Source organism: Pleurodeles waltl, chromosome 4_2, assembly GCF_031143425.1.
Source record: "Pleurodeles waltl isolate 20211129_DDA chromosome 4_2, aPleWal1.hap1.20221129, whole genome shotgun sequence".
NCBI classification, from domain to species: domain Eukaryota; kingdom Metazoa; phylum Chordata; class Amphibia; order Caudata; family Salamandridae; genus Pleurodeles; species Pleurodeles waltl.
The window spans coordinates 864,506,950-864,524,383 of NC_090443.1; the positions used below are offsets into that span (position 1 = coordinate 864,506,950).

The following is a 17,434-nucleotide window of genomic DNA, read 5'->3' on the forward strand; positions in this document are numbered from 1 at the left end:
TCGTCCTTTTTCGTTTTTCTGCTTTCTTGTACTAATATTATATATAAACTTCCTCTGTGTCAACATGGCAGTTTCAAGTGACTGTTACAATACAGGCACGTCCGTTTTCTGTTTTTATGGTTATCCTAGGATCCGAGCATGTGCATACGAGTTGCTCGGGTTCCCCCCTGTACGACATGCCATATGATTTCACCTTCCTGCTCTGTTTTCAACAGTGTAACTAAAGAAGACCTACGGGTCTATCGACATGGCCTCAACAGAAGAAGATGACACTATGGACCAGTTTATGGATAAATTCAAAGCTCAGAAGTACAAAGGAGCGTTTAAAGAAGAAACATGGGAAGAGGTTTGATGTCTTATTTTTTTACTAGCTTTTTACATCTGATTGAGGGTGTGCTGATTGACACAAATGCAAGGCCAATTTAATGTGTTTAAGGGGCAACTTGGCAACGTATTATTTCATGGGTCCCCAGTTTTTGCTTTATTCAGTTACTCAATACACCTTATAGTCGTTTTTCCAACCATATTGTTTAATGACATAGCAGTTCGTGTTTGACTATTCCTATTGAAACATGAACACGCTTGTTTTGCATTAAGGTGTTTCAAGTCTTGGGAGGCACAATGAGCAAAAAACTGTGAACAGGAATGAAGTCCAGGACAATTGCATATCATCGACATTAATGTATATTTTCCTAGTAATTTATGGCGGAAAGTCTTAATTTTATTAAAGACACAGAGGCGAGCATTATGCATTTTCTTTTCTTGTTTATTTCAATAGCAGCAGTCAAGAAAACAACAACTCCCATAAGGCCAAACAAAACGTGGCCAATGGGAGCAAAACTTTAGTTTCAAGTGTCAACCAATGAAAGGGCATCCATCCCCTAAATAAGTATCTTGACTCTGAACAGCCCTCTTTTCTTGTGCGAGGGTCAAACAGAATAAAACAAAGGAAGAATAGAAACAATGATGCAAAAAGCCATTATGAAAGCCAGAAAGTCCTGACATAAGTTCAACAACCGGATCTCGGCATGAGAAAGGATGACATCCGAATGGAATCGATGTAGATGAGGTGGAGAAATCCAAGGAGGTACACAATGGTGGTCTGCTGACGCTTGACAGTTACGTTGAAGCCTGTGACGGAGTAGTTGAGGCTACAAGGGTGGGAAAACAATTAAAGCGTTAATTGTTGAGGCAGGATGATACTCGCCTCCGTGTCTTTAATAAAATTAAGACTTTCCGTCATAAATTACTAGGAAAATCTGTTTTTATCCTGGCCTGACAATGATATGCTGTCTTTGAAACAATTGTCTGCAAAATTAGCTATGTTACTATGCCTGGTTTCATTTAAACGTCTTTCCGATATTAGAGCTTTAGATATCACTGGACGTCAATTTACTCCACTTGGCGTTTTATTCAATGTACATAGAGGCACTAAAACGAATTTGTCTTCTGTGTTTTATCCTTACTTTCCTGACCATCCCAAACTCTGTGTGGGCCAATGTTTGAAATCATATGAACATCAAACAGTCGATCTGAGATCATCTTCTGCTTCCCAACTCCTTATTTCTTTCAGAAAACCCTTCAAACCCGTCTCTTCTCTAACCCTTGCTCATTGGGTCAAATGGATCATGTCCTTAGCTGGTATTGACACTTCCGTTTTTGGTTCCCATTCCTCCAGGGGTGCTATGGCATCTAAAGCCTTTTGGGGTGGTTCTCGTTTGGAGGATATTCTCAAATTGGCTGATTGGTCTAATTATACTGTTTTTAAAGTATTCTTTTGCAAGTCTGTTCATCATGCTGCATTGGATGTTGTTAATTTGCTTTAAACTTCCATAATTTGAGCCTTCGGTCTTGCCATAAAATGTAGATTAAACACAGCATTAACGTCCCATAGAGCACTGTATTTGGGTAAAGGAGGATTAGAAAACTTTGCTCCCTTTAAAAGTCGACAAATCAGGGGATGTTCTCCTACAGGTTTACCATTGATATATGGGTGATGAGAAGAAATGGCAGATCTGTACAAGTTAATAGTACGATATGACTTACCTTTACTAGCCTCAGCCGCTAGGAAATTAACTATAAAGGTTACATCTGTTGAAAGGGAATTAATACCTTTTCCCATGCACCAGTTATGCCATAAGGATAAAGCTGAGCTATAGGCTTTTTTTGTGCCCGATGCCCAGGACTGTTCAATGAGGCTAGAAGCTTCTGCCGAAATTTCAGGGATTGGCTGGGGATCCCCGACAATTTCCAAGCTGAAAGGACGAGAAGATAGTGTATAACCAAATCGTGATGGGATCCGAGAGGGTTGGTGAGGAGGTCTGGAAAGGAAAGAAGAAGGAAGGGGACATCTATTGCTAATTCCAGAAGAGATGGGAACCAAACCTGTGACTGCCAAAAAGGGGCTATCAGTACTACCACTGCTTGTTGGCGTCTGATGTGGGCCAATAGTCTGTTTATCATAATAAAAGGGGGAAAGGCGCAATTCAGAGAGGTTGGCCAATCCTGAGAGAAAGCATCGAAGGCAAGAGCCAACGGATCTGGGCCCCAACTGAAGAACAGAGGCAATTGGTTGTTGAGACGTGACGCAAAGAGGTCTATCTGAAAAGGGCCCCATTTGTGAGAAATAGCCCCGAAAACCTCAGAATGGAGTTTCCAATCGCTGGAATCATGTAGAAAACGGGAATGCCAGTCCGCTACGGTATTGAGATTGCCTGGAATGTACTGCGCCTGCACTGAAATTCGTCTTTGAAAACAAAATTCCCAAAACCCTTCAGCTAATTCCGCTAAAGGTTTTGATCTTGTGCCTCCCCGACGGTTGATATACCTGACGGTCGAGATGTTGTCCATCCTGAGAAGAACTGAACAACAGACCCGATCTCTTGCCAGGCTTTTCACAGCAAAGGAGCCGGCAAGCATCTCTAAACAGTTGATGTGCAACTGTGACTCCTGAAGCGACCATGCGCCTCCAGTTGAGGTTGTACCACACCGGGCCCCCCAACCGGAGAGGGTTGCATCGGATTCTAACACTAGATCTGGGGCTGACGCAAATATGGTCCTGCCGTTCCAAGCATCTAAATGGTCTATCTACCACTGAAGCTCGTCTCGGGACTCGAGAGCTAAAGCAATGCTGTCCGAATAAGTGAGACCTCTTTGAAGATGATGAATTTTGAGTCTTTGGAGGGCTCTGTAATGTAGAGAACCTGGGAAAATTGCTTGTATGGAAGAAGAAAGAATGCCTACTATCTGTGCCAAAGACCTTAGGGATATGAAGGATTTGCTGAGAGTGTGAAGAATTTTGGACTTGATAGACTTGATTTTTGCGGAGGGAAGAAGAAGGGTTGCAGAAATGGAATCTGTTAGAAACCCCAGAAACTCTATGTGTTGAACCAGAACCAGGGAAGATTTTTCGTTGTTTATAAGGAAACCTAGGTCGGTGAGAAGATTGGAATTCAAGAGAAGATGAGATTGAAGAATAGTCTGACTTTGATTCACGATAAGGATATCGTCTAGATAAATAATCATTCTGATTCCTTGAGCCCTGAGGGAAGCCACTACCGGCTTCATAAGTTTTGTGAAACCCCATGGGACGGAAGAAAGCCCGAACGGTAGGGAAGAAAAATTATAAAAGTAATTCTCCCATTCGAATTGGAGATATTTTCTGGAGTCTGGATGCATAGGAACTGCCAAATAAGCGTCCCGTAGATCCAAACGTACCATCCAATCACCTTGAATAAGCGTATCCCTGAGATCGAAAATAGTCTCCACCTTGAAATGACGGTAAACCACAAATTGATTGAAATGTTTTAGGTTGATGACTGGTCGCATTTTTTTGTTCTTTTTGAGGACTAGGCAAATTGAACTGATGAAACCTGAGGGATCTGGCTGACAGGGAACAATGGTGCGTTTCTGAAGTAAAGATTGGATCTCCGCAGAGATTACCAATGTCATCTCCTGTGAAAACTGGGGATGTTGAGGAAAGTGAGTTTGAATGGGTTCCGAGTAGAGTTTGATATTGTAACCCTGAACAGAATTTAGGACCCAAGGGTCTGAAGTGATCGACTTCCATTTTGCAGGAAACAACAAAATACGACCCCCTACAATAGGATGGCCAGAAGCCAGACTTACCAGTTTGTGCTGTGAATCTGGAAGATCGGCCACCTCTGTTCCAGAAGCCACGTCCTCTTTGTGGGTAAAATTGAGGTTTGTAGTCTTGGTATGAGACGTTGGAGGCACCACGGGAACCTTGGTTATAATAGGAGCGGCCGGCAAAGCGGTTCCTACCTCTGCTGGCCCTGCCGAAAACCCGACTATGGAACATTTTTTGAAGAGATTGTTGGGCCTTGTCCAACGAGGCAAAGGTAGAAATGTATTCACTTAACTCCTTTATAAAAGAATCTCCAAAAAGGAGCCCTTCTGCCTTGATGCCAGGGTCTGAGCCTGCTAGAATGACTCATTTCGGATCCAGCTTGATTAGTAAGCCTTTCCTTCTTTCATGCATTATTTACCGCATTGGCATTGTCCAAGAGGCAAAAGGATCTCTGGACCCACAGAGATAAATCTGCAGGATTAATGGGACAGTTGTCGAGACGTGCCACTTCAGCTATGTCAAAAATGCGGGTGAGAGGACCCACCACATCCAGAAGCTTGTCCTGGCACGTGGACCAAGCTTTGTCAACACCTTTTCGCGGATCCTTCCCAAACTTAGAAAAGAAGGTAATAAGCGAAGGGTCGATAACAGGGGTGGCAGTAATTTTTGATGAGAGAGAAGGATGAGGGCATTCTGAGCAGAGTTTGGCTCTTGTTTGCTTATCTAGCGATGAACGCAATCTAGATGCCACATAATCACCCACATGATCTGCCGGAAACCATTCTTTGGAAATGGGGTGATGTATATCCTCTGGGCTAAACATTGAAACCCCCTCAGCGTCTGAAACCAGTAGAGGTTGGGAAGACGCTTGCGCCATAACTTTTGCCTTTTTTGGAGGAGGAAGCAAAACAGAATCATCGTCATCTGTATCCCGTGCGTCAGAAACAGAAACTGAACCACCATCATCAGTATCTGGAATACTGGTACTCACAATGGGTGCAGAGAGATGCTTGGGTTTCTTAACACACTTAGAAGACGGTTTAGATTGAGAAAAAGAAGAACCCTCCTTAGTAGGAGCCTTTTGAGGAACCGCGTCCTCTGCCTTATGTGAGGAAACCCCACTGTCCAACGCCTGTTTAGAATTTATTTTAGTAATAGGGCGTTTTCTGCATTCCCCGCAGATTGGGCCAAAACCACCGTCTTTGAAATCAAGGACAAAATAGAATTTTCTAATGTTTTAGACAAATTGTTTATGGAACTGGAAACAGCCTGTTCAACAGAGCTTTGAATAAAGTCACAAATATTGTCATTCAATTGTTGGTGCATTTGTTCCTCCTCCTCCAATCCCATTCTGCTCACAGAGCTTTCCATATTTATATAAGAACAATGTTGTCAGAATAACAGGCTAAGAAAACCCCCAGAAAGGGTTAAAATCCTCTGCCAAATGAAGGGAATAAACAGGCCCCGCCTATGGGCGTGAACCTGCAAGTCCGAGTCCTGCTCAACAGCAGGGACTGCCGGAAACTAAAACCGGCTCAAAGACGTTAGAAAGAGGTCAGCAAAACCAGAGTTAAACGAAGCGGTAGGTAAAAGCAGGGAAATGCCAGCGAACCACCGTTTCTGTCAAGCGATGCTCGAGAAACGACACGCTTGACCGAAACTGCAGTTTTAGAACGCCGAGCGGAGCGTGCACCCTGAGAACAACGCTCATAAAACCAAACAGCAGGGAATTGCGGCTACGAGCCGACTGAGCGTATAACACACGCAATATACTTTATAAAAGCTACAAAAGTCGGATAGTTAAACATGCGGTACTTTGACATGAAATATGAGTATAGAAATCAAATACTTATCTTGACTGCGAGCAGCAAGAAAAGAGGGCTGTTCACAGTCAAGATACGTATTTAGGGGATGGATGCCCTTTCATTTGTTGACACTTGAAACTACAGTTTTGCTCCCATTGGCCACGTTTTGTTTGGCCTTATGGGAGTTGTTGTTTTCTTGACTGCTGCTATTGAAATAAATAAGAAAAGAAAATGCATAATATGAGCCTCCGGTCTTGCCATAAAATTCAAGCATTCCATGCATCCCTGTTTGCACATATATCAAGAGACGCAATTCAGAAGGGAGACATCAGATTTTTGAAGCCATATTCCAGTTTTCTTACACCTAATATTGCCTATGGTCCAATGTATGTCAATGGTGAAAATACATTTGTTTTCAAAGTCTCCCATCTTCCACTTCAAATTTTTTATCATGTATGTTTTTGGTTTCCTAAAATGTTGAAACCAATATATTTAAAGTGACTCTAAGTATATAACTGTGAAACAAAATATGATTTTGATCATCATACACAATGAGGGTCTAAACTTTGAGGCATTGCATTAGATAACAAAGAGTAAATGAGTGGTTAGTTTTTATCATTTATGTGCTGACAAAAATTATAATATAAGAAGTAGATAATGTATTATTAGACCTGATTTGGAGGTGGCAAGGTGCATAGGACAGAAAGGGACTACTGTGCGGGTTCCAAGAGTGGTGCTTGAGGTCATTAGCCACTGACGAACTGAAGCAAATCCTACTATGGTTCTTTTAACGGGCCAAGTATAACCCTTTCCTCCCTTGGCTCTCAGGGTAGTCGGGTGAGCAGTCACAGGCTTTTTAGGTAATGTGGCATGCTGACTGTTGAGAGCGCAGCATTCAACAGTCAACCAACAGGCATGCTAACTTAATTGTGCAGTGAAATGCTTGTCTTTTAAGCAAAAGATAGTACTTTTAATCACACAAATGCAGTAAATACTACACAGTCTAACTTAGGATAAAGGGCAGTGACCCTGAATACAATTCTCCCTAGTGGCGCCACCCCCACTGAGTAGATTTGGTGACTTAAATGCACATCTTTAGACGGGCTATGGCGAGGTAGAGAGTGCTGGGTCACTGAGTTTGCAGGTGCGCTGTGTCTCTATAAATATGCAAGTGACAGGTTTAGCCTAGTTGCTGTGGCAATCTTTCTGAATTGGCTGAAGGACCCCTTGAGCCAATGTAGGCAATCAGGTCAATGCAATAACCACAGTAGAGACAGACTCGACTGGGCCAATCGATAGATGCAGCCCTGATCAGACCAGTGCAGTAAACACAGCAGACGCTGCCCCGATTGGTCCAGGGTAGTGACCATGGCAGATGCAACCCCGATAGAGCTGACGTGGTGACCACTCCAGATGCACCCCCTGTTCGTACTGGTGAAATGTCCAAAGTACATGCATCCTTATGAAGCTGACACTGTGCTCATGACAGATGCAGCCCAATAGGGCTGGCATGGTAACTATGGAAGAGCAATCCTTGATGGGTTGAGATCGCGCGGTGACCATAACATTTGCACCCCAAAGCATCTGACACTGTGACTATGGCAGATGCAGCCCTGACCTGGCTGACAGGCACAGATACTTGAAGCACTACCCTTCAGAAGCCAGTCACTTTTGGCTTGGTCTCAGATAGTGAGCTTTCTCTGGACGTCCCTCAGTCCTTGGGATATGCTGGGCTTCTCTCCACATGGACAGTTCCTGCTTCTGCAGGGCAAGGAAGACTCCTTCCCTCTCTGAGCAGGAAGACCAGCTTCTAGGCACTTCATGCATAACCTCAGCTCCTCAAGTAGAAAGTGCAGACTTCAGGTGATGTCCCCTCCTGTCTGGGAGACTGGCTGTCAGATAGACAGACACCAACACTGGTTGTACAGCAGTCCTTCAAGGACTCTAGGAAGCACTCCCTTCCTTGGTTATTGTAGCAAATGGGTTCCAGATTTTGCACCCGGCCTTTTAGTCTTTTACATTGAGGAAGTCTCACTATCTGAGTCACGTTCACGTTTCATAGTAATTCGATGACTGCCTGCTGTGCTCCTTTTAAGGTAAGGCCGTAGCTGCGTATCAAGGGCAAGAGGCTCTGGGCTGGTTACATGTAAATGTGTGCGGGCTGCACATGTGAAACTGCCGTCTTGCACAGCTCGGTATCTACACACAAGTCACCTGTCTCAGAAGAGACTCTTCAGCGATTGGTGCTGACCTGGGGTAGGCCTTATGATGTGAGTGGGCATTCATAGTGTAGTAGTGTAATGCTTACTGAAAGTCTCTAGTACTTATACTGTGTCAACATTATAGGTGAACTCTGTCCTTAAGTCGTGGAGCTAAATTTGTGCCCAGAGTGTGAATTAACAGTCTCTAACATCCCACGTAAACTTAATATGACACTTTAAGATTTGTTATATTTCCCTGGCTCAGCCGATAATCAGATTGCAGGCCTTTGTCCCTCCTCCCCCCAATTGGGTCACGTTAATTACTCTGTGCCCTACCAGAGGGATTGAATATCTCCCATCACAATACCTCAATTAACAGTGCTTGACCCAGTTCATGGGGGATGAAGGGGTGGGATAGAAATCTTCATCTTGTAATTAGCTTGTCACACAGCACCTGGGCTGGGACACAAAGGAGGAGGGCCAGATCTCTGGAGCTAACACAGGACAGGCTTGCCTTTGAAGGTTTGATGGAAAGAGATCAGCCATCTGTGTCAGTTAGAGGTGAAGCTGAGGTTTTCGGGGAAGCTCTGTCCACAAACAGCTTGAAGTTGCCATATTGGTTTGTCCCAGAATGCTGTGCAAGATGGTTGGGACAGAGGTGAAGTGATGATGTGGCTTTCTAGGATTGGCCAGGTGTGTCTGGTCTCTAGAACGCTTCACCCCCACTTAAAAGTCCGTGCACAAGGGAGAGACAGATGAGAAAACCCTGGACCTGGGATGCCCAGCTGAAAGGTGAAATCACTTGATGTTCTGCAAGAATTGACTGAAGGAAAGATGTGCAGTGCCCTATGTGATGACCTACCTGCGCGTCCACTAACAATGCAAGGCAAATGGGGAGGGGAAAAGTGCACCAATTACAGCTACAGAGTGGAAGAAAGTGCATGGAGGTGTGCGGACAGTTTCATCCAACACCTTATTTAAGTTGATACAATATAACTTCAACCATCATCAGTACCTCATGCCCTAAACCCTTCCTTCTCACAATGTATCCCTTCCATGTGGCGAGTTGTTCGCACTGTGGGGAGGAGTCTTAGTCCATGTGGCTTGGACCTGTAGGTCAGTTATACTGTTTTGACAAGAGTTGATAGGCTCAATTGGGCCACTAGGGGGAAGGTTCAACTCAAAATGTTTGATGTCAAGAAAAATTTACGTGGCAGAAAGAACTGTGCTGAACTTGAATTGTATTATTTTGGTAAAACTCAATATAGACTATATACAAAAAAAGGATGAACTGAAGGACTTTCACTCCAGCTGACCCTCGTGAATAGCAAAACAAAATAATAGTGGAGAACACTGAGACTCAGTTGTCATGCATCAAGTTATTAGACTAGTATTTAGTATAACCGTATGAGTAATTCAATTATGTATGCAGATTTCACAAAGAAATAAGTAAAAAAATATCAATATATAGACATAATGGTGTATATCATTTCGTTCCTTTTGTTTACTGATTCCGTTTACAAAAATACTCTTTACAAATATTCACATTCATATTTTCTGTGGCCTCATATTTACATAATTTCAAACAATAGAAACAAGCTAACCGCTTGTTCAAGTTTTTTTCAACAATAATTGAACATTTCCAGCTGTTCAGCCTTTGCATATTTTCAAACAAATATTGCGGAGTTCAGCCGACCCTTATTTTGTCCCATTACAGGATTTCGTCAAGGCTTATTCTTGGTAATAAGTACATCTTAGCCAAAAAGACACTACCACTTGTAGTGTCTTTGGAGTGATTCAGCGAAATTCCAATTAAGCGCAGTAGTTATTTTTATATGTCCCCAAAGGGAATCCACACGTTTCAATAAGTCTACACTTTGAGTGCTTCACATATATGTATCCGTATTTCCGTCACTATATGTGAGACCCAAAGTAACATCCACGGCATACCTCAGGACTAGTATGGGTCTCTCCAGGATTACTGGCACTGGCCCCCTTAAGCCTCCTGTGGAACATTTGGAGGAAGGCACCAGTTGAATGACCCTGGATGGTTCCTCTTCTGGGGACTGTTCCTGAATTCCACTGACCCACTAGTGCAATTCAAGACTCCACAAGGTTTCGGGGCTGGGGCAGTGTAGCAGGGTTGGCTAGTGTAGCACTCAAGGAGGAGATAGTCCCCCTCACTTCAAAGGCATTATTGTGTATATAAACGTGGTCTCTGACCCCACCAAATCAGACACTTCTGGACCTACATCTTCACCCTGTCAGAGGAGCTGCCTGGCTGCTCAAAGGACTCATCCGGACTGCTTTTCTAAGACGGACCGCTGCCCTGCGGCCTCTGACTTTGCTGGAAGGACTCTGCCTTCCCCAAAAGTGCTGTACAAGGTCTTGGATTGAGTTTGCCTCCTGTTTCTGAAGTCTCATGACCAACAAAGACTTCATGCCTTCAAGAAACTCATTGTGCGCCAAAAATCAACGCAACACATGCAGAAATCAACGCAAGGCCTGCATCGCTGCTGAAAAATTGCTGCAGAGCTGATCCGAATGATGCACCACAAACTTCCCAACCAGAAATTCGACGCAGCACCTGCCTTGCGATGGATATTTAGATGCAGCGGCTACTGTATCGACGCAGCGCCTGCTCCTTCTTCCAGCGCGTCAAGGATTTTCAACGTATCGTCCCTGGGCATCAAAATATCCCTGCATTTCAGTGAGGAACCAAGACTGCGTACCGAAAAACAACACAAACTCCTTGCAGCGTGCAAAGAAACAACACATCTGTGCCGTGCCGGAAAATCCAATGCAACACCTTTTTTTCCACGCATCTGCTCCTCTGAGGTCTCCGTACGTCATTATTTTTGACGCAACCCAGGTATTGTGTGTAATAAAGAAACATCTGTTTATTTCTAAAGATTGAGACTCTTTTAAACCTTTTAAAAGTGATATTTCAACTTGTGTTTATTGGATCTTTGTCGTTTTGACCTTTTTTTTTATTCAAATATATAATATCTATTTTTCTAAACCCATGTGGTGTCTTTCTGTGGGGTTTTCACTGTTACTGTATGATTTATTGCACAACATTGCCTTCTAAGTTAAGCCTGACTACTCAGTGCCAAGCTATTAGAGGTTGGGCACAGGATCATTTGGATTGGGTTGTGACTTACCCTGCCTAGGATTGCGGTCCCTGCCAACTAGAGACCCCATTTCTAACAAACATTTACCATGATGAAGAATGCTATTGATTATTAATACTGGACCTATTTATTTTAATGGTGGTGCAGTGTTGGAGCATGACATGTGGATGCTTTTACTAACCCTAACAAAGCCAGTAGGCCTGCCTCATGTATAAAGACACACCCTTCTCTTGTGATGTTGCCTCTGGTATAGGTGGGGTGTTTTGATTATGGGTTTCAATGTGATATGAGGGTGCCACCAATGGTATTTCCTTCTACCCGATGTACATATTGATAAATGAATGCACAGTATTTAGTAGTATGTGTGTTTAATAGAAGTTATTTTCCTTTTTTTTTTTAAAGCATCGACCATATTTTATTTAGTGTTGCTGTGCACTATCAGACTGTGGTTGCTTGTCCACACCACCCGCCCCCCCCTGGGTAGGCCTTGGACTGCTCTGCTTCGCTACATTGAGAGTCAAGTTCTACAATGTGGTACTTAGTTTTCAGGAAAAAACTATTGTGGACTTATTACTTGTGAAGTACTCACTTCCCGTGCCACTAATAACCCAATTTCTCACAGTCATGAAGGACATAAAACTGGAATAAAGTGGGGTGGGTTGAGTCCCACTTTTCTATACATCTAGTAGACAGGGATGGGGATCCACAGTGTCAGATTTCAGAACCAGTTTTCGGATGGTTGGTCTTTCAAGGACTCTGCTTTTCTGGAGAATGATGCTTTTCACAGCAGGTAGCATTGGCGTGATCTACAAACTGGAGAACCCACTACACAGGCAGAATGAAATGTTGAGGATTCCCTACCTGACTGCCATCAGCCCAAATGAAGCAGTAATCACTTGCAGACAAAAGGGCAGGCCTAATTTAGAAACTTCCTCACCCTGGTCAACAGAAACTGTAGTCCCTTTCCACATTAATATTATCAACAAAATATTAATATTCCATTTTTTGTATGAAAGAACCAAAGTGGTATAACTTAAGCAAATGTGGAATACACTTTCTCAGTTACTTTTTTTTTTTTTTAGCTAAACACCCATGCACCTAGGTATTTGTGACTGTTTAGACTCACATGCCTCCTGTACTTAACATCTGAAATGGGGAGTGGAGCAGCATTACAGTGCTTGCCTTTTTCAGCTGTCCGGTAGCTATGCCCCCTTGATATGCTGGCACAAAATTAAGCCCTTAATGAATGTACTTTAAAAGCTACTCATATGAATCTGGTTTCATAAACGGAGCACCCATTTTCAACTATTGTACTACTGAATATCAACATAAATGTATATTGAGGACACCATATTGAAGAGAAAAGTATCATAAGTGCATAGGAGACTATAGATTTACTATTCCTAATTCATTTACACAACTTGAAGATGTATGAACTGCATAGTCACATATATGTGGAGCTGGTGTAGAAAATGTAGACTTGCCTGTTGATATTTGTTTCGACATTCTGTCCTCGATATTTAGAACCCAAGATATTCTGACTTTGATATTTAGTATGCACACTATTTTTAGCCCATCTGCACAACTAAGTATTCCCCATTTCCCAAAACCCAACAAATAACTAAACAAATGGATAAACATGATCTTAACCATTAACGCTCTAAACAGTAAGGATCTACTTGTTAAGCATAGCTTGCTCCCCCATAAAATGTCCAGATGAAGATTGCTCTATATCCCTGATCACTGCATATAATCCCAGATACCTATTAAAGAGGAATGGCTGTTTCCATGCTCACTCTTTGTCAAATAGTAAATACTCATGGACCTCTTGTCACATAGGTCCTACTTGCCCTTTAAGGGCTTTCATTGTATGCTTTGTACCCATCAGATATGTTCTTAATCCACTGGTTCAAGCCCCTTATACCTTCTGTGGCTGAAACTCCAGTTTAAATGGGGGTCTTCTGAGTAAACAGCCTCCCATTAATTGGTCCTGGTGTCTGCAATGGTCTCTAGTTGCCAACCAGATTAAAGTTACTTTCTTGCTTTCCTTCACTAACCTGTCCCCTCCTTCTCAATTGCTGCTGGTTGAATTTGGGATCATACCTTTCATGTTTTGTAGGAGGCCGGCTTCGCGAACAGAACACATCTCCCTTTGCTGCCATGTGTCTTAAGTCGTCAGGGTTTCTTGAATTGTTGGCTTGTGCACATTCTTAACCCATCTGAAACTGTAGGCAGCAGGAATAGGTAAATTAGCTTATATAGGTGAGTGTTTTTATCACAGATCTTTGGCCAATATTGAGTGGTCTAAACCCTGGAGGAGAATTAGTTGGTCTTCCCCAAAACCCACCAGACTTATTTTTCTTGTTTCTTTTAGAATGTCTTCCTTCTGAAGTTATAAGGATAACTTGCCAATAATTTCTCCCAGGGCATTCAGATATGTATTTCCTTCTTTGGCCGATTCAGTGCACCCTCTCTACCTCGAAAGATTCTATATATCTTGGTGAAAAGCAATTAAACATATTCACAAATGTCATTACCTTCTACCTTATCAACAGCGTTCTAAATTCAAATGTTTTCTCCTCACCCTGCCAGGTATTCAAATTTAAACTGCAAAGTTGAGACTCCAATGCTTTGAATCTGACTAGTGCACTTGCTTCTTTGACAGCCCAACCATATCTTGCAGTATTTCTGATATGACTTCCATTACTTCCTTAGCTCACACAAGCAGGAGTAAAATGTTGCTTACCCTATTGCTCTGGAGTAGTTCTACAAGGTTTGCTTTCCCACCCACGGGTGACACATGTGAACTTAGTTCAAAGCATGAGTAATGAATGTGAAAGGCAAGTTATTGTAGTCCCACAGAACCCTACTCAATACATAGTTGCAGTCATTGCTTTTGGGTTACTAACAATCCTTGGAAAGCAATAAGGGGCACTGTGGTGACAGTAAGCCTATATTGCTCTTCACAGTATCACACAAGCAGCGCTAAGAAGAATTGATACTTTTAACTAAAAGTATTTATTACAACATAGTTAACCTGTTTCTTAGTATGTGTAAAATAATCATATGGTATCATAGAAACAGCAACAAGGTACGTTGTAAATAAGAATAAAATGAACATTTCTAACATGGTTAAATGTCATCTAAAAGCATAACTTCCTAAACACCCTAAAACCTACTTCTATGCGCTACCCCAGGGTGCCATGCAGTAGAATAACTTGCAGTCTAGAGTTTCTTAGGGAGAAGTGGTGCACTTCATACCTTGTAGACAGCTCCTACTTGCGAAAGGCAAACACTCGCTGTGGTAGCAGCTTTCCTAAGCTATTTGGCTCTTATTAGTGTCGGATAAGTTGCATCCTCTTCTGTCATCTTCTCCAATAACTCAGATTGACTTTGGATGGTATCTTGATGGATAATCTGGGACAAAAGACCTCTTTACCTAAGCAGTCCAGTGGTGGTCCTTAAATACCAAATATTATCAGGGATGAAAAACCTCTGACATAATTTCAGGAATGTGGTACGTAGATTATAGGTGCCAGAGACATAAGGACATAGACATACCTTTAGGAAGATGGGAGACGGGGGAAAAGCTCTTTGATTAATTATCTAGGGATGTTTCTTGATGGCCCTGACATATTGATAATGGGACGCTTGTTCAACACTGGGCGTCTCGTCAGGTGTTCTAGCTAGGTCATTATCGGAATGACTTGATGCTCTCCCACTTTTACAAATGATAGGTGGACAATGTTAATGTTATTATTGTTTATAACAGATATGACAGTGAGTTGAAAAAATTTGGGAGAAGAGTTGTCCGAGATGGAGTTGGAGGTCTAATTGGAATGGAGTCGACAGTAGGGACTTTCTCTTTGCTCCCCATTTAGAAATTTAGATGACCTCAGTGGCGGGCTTCACCTGTGCCAGATTTCCGTTTACACTTTTCTATGGAGTTATGACCCCAGTATGACTCTATGTTCTTTGGCCTCTTTTGTTGCTTTCAGTTGCATACAGGTGATCTTTTAACATTAGAATCAAGACTCCCACTTCCCAAATACCTTGTAAGGACTGCTTGCACGTCTCATAGTTTGCAGTCATATAATACTCAATAGAGCTTTCTTCCTATATAGACATACTGTGGCATAAAAGACCCTGTCTACTTACTGTATGTAGGGACAGGTCAGGCAACATTAATTCTTTATACGGGCGTCAACCAGTTGATCCTGATGGCCTCTTGGAATTCACACTAAATGTCGCAGTGCCCATGCTGCCTTCAGCATTGCAAAAGTTGGGATCTTCTCCTGGTGCCTAGTGTACTGGGACATTCCCTTTGCTTTTTGATGCCCCCAATAAAATGGGCTAGCCCTGTGACTCTTGTTGACTCCTGTTACCCCCACATTAACACGTGCTTCAGGCAACAGAAACTCTTTCCTCACTTATCCTGCATCCACCAGATGGTTGCTGTTCCTGTGTGTGGATGGTTCAGTATGAGACTGGTGTACTGAGCTTCACCCATTACAGATGGACTGATTTTACTGCCCCAGAAATACTGTTTCCCTAGTGCCTTTCTCAGCTTGACTGGTTCGCCTCTACAGAAATTGGGTACTCTAGACAGGAAGCTATCCTCACTGAAAGGCAGTAATGCTATCCATATCTTGCAAAGCCCCCAGGCTTGCATAGTTCATACCATCCTTGTATGAAGGTGGAAGATCTGTAATCCCCAGCCTTACATGTCAGAAAGCAACTGTAATCAAGTCTTACAAGGCCTTTGATCTTGGAATATCAGATGCTTACAACCACAATAAACTACGGTCCAGGATGCACTCCCAGTTGATAACATCTTAGGACACTGCCAGTACATTCCTAAGGGAGTCACAAAGGATGAGAACACAATGTTTTACCTACTTAATTCAGTAGTGCTAGGTTAGAGGCACCTGTAACAAGCACATCACTTTCTTCCTTAGTGGGTAATCTTTCTGACCCAAGGGTATTACGTCATTGATCATACCAGTTTTGATTACTGGTTTGAATTTAAGTCATTTGCTTTATGGATACCTTCCCTATGTTCCCCTGTAGTGAATATTTATATACTCAGAAGCAGGCCTGCAATGCTTTCTCAACTAAGCCAAAGACTTAATGAAACGTTTCTTTAGCTATGTATAGAAAATGTAGATTTTCCTAGTAGTCTATGACGGAAAGTCTTAATTTTATTAAAGACACGGAGGCAAGTATTATGCTTCTCTTACTTGCTTTAATTTTAACAGCAGCAGTCAAGAAAACTACAACTCACAAAAGGCTTACAACATGGAAGCCAATGGGAGAGAAAAACGTAATAACGAATACACCAATCAGAAACCATGGAAGGTATGCCTACACCAAGCTTGACTGCGACCAGCCCTCTTTCTTGATGCGAGAAGGCTAGGAGTTACGAGAAAACAGTGGAAAAATGGCAAAGATTATAGCAATTGCTAAAGTCAGAGAACAAAAGTCCTGGATCAATGCTAGACAAAACCGTAGCGAAGCAGGTGTCATGTAGGGAGAAGAGAAAGTGCTTCGGAAGGAATCCAACCGACCAGCCGATATGTTGGTGTTTGTCAAAACCATCTTCTGATCATGTAGAAGGTTGAGCTGGAGTGGAGGTAGCTGCAAGGGAGGGAAGAAACAAGATAAATCAGAAATATCTCCTTGTTGAAGCGGGATAATACTCGCCTCCGTGTCTTTAATAAAATTAAGACTTTCCATCATAGACTACTAGGAAAATCTACATTTTATGTCAAGAACGGAGGCTCCTATTATGCTATTTTAAAGCATATTAATCACTATTGATGTAGCAGTATGAACTGGTTTACAATAGAATGTCCTAAACACATTATCATTGGACCAATCAGCAGATCTCAGAATGTCCTCTAACCTGGATCCAACCCAGAAGGCCTTGGAAGCCATAGCACCTCTAACTGAGTGAGCTCCAAATATGGAGGTATCAATACCCGCAAGCGACATCACCCAGCGAACCCATCTGGCAAGAGTTGCAGCAGATACGGGATTGTGAGTTTTTTGGAAGGAAATTATCAGTTGGGAAACCGAGGACTTTCTGAGATCAGCTGTATGTTCTTCGTAACATTTGAGACATTGTCCCACACAGAGCTTAGGTTGATCTGGAAAATATGGATAAAAGACTGTACGTAAGTTAGTTTTTGTACGTTTGTTAAT

At 42.5% G+C, this 17,434-nt stretch overlaps 1 protein-coding gene across 1 annotated transcript in view; it reads left to right on the forward strand.

Moving 5' to 3' along the window:
* The first annotated feature begins 144 nt into the window (after window positions 1-144).
* Window positions 145-17,434, forward strand: part of TTC4 (tetratricopeptide repeat domain 4) — a 170,017-nt gene continuing 152,727 nt past the window's right edge. Inside the window, exon 1 of the mRNA XM_069232620.1 lies at window positions 145-346. Coding sequence (XP_069088721.1) covers window positions 248-346 — 99 coding nt within the window. The 5' untranslated portion in view covers window positions 145-247. The remainder of the gene's footprint in view (window positions 347-17,434) is intronic.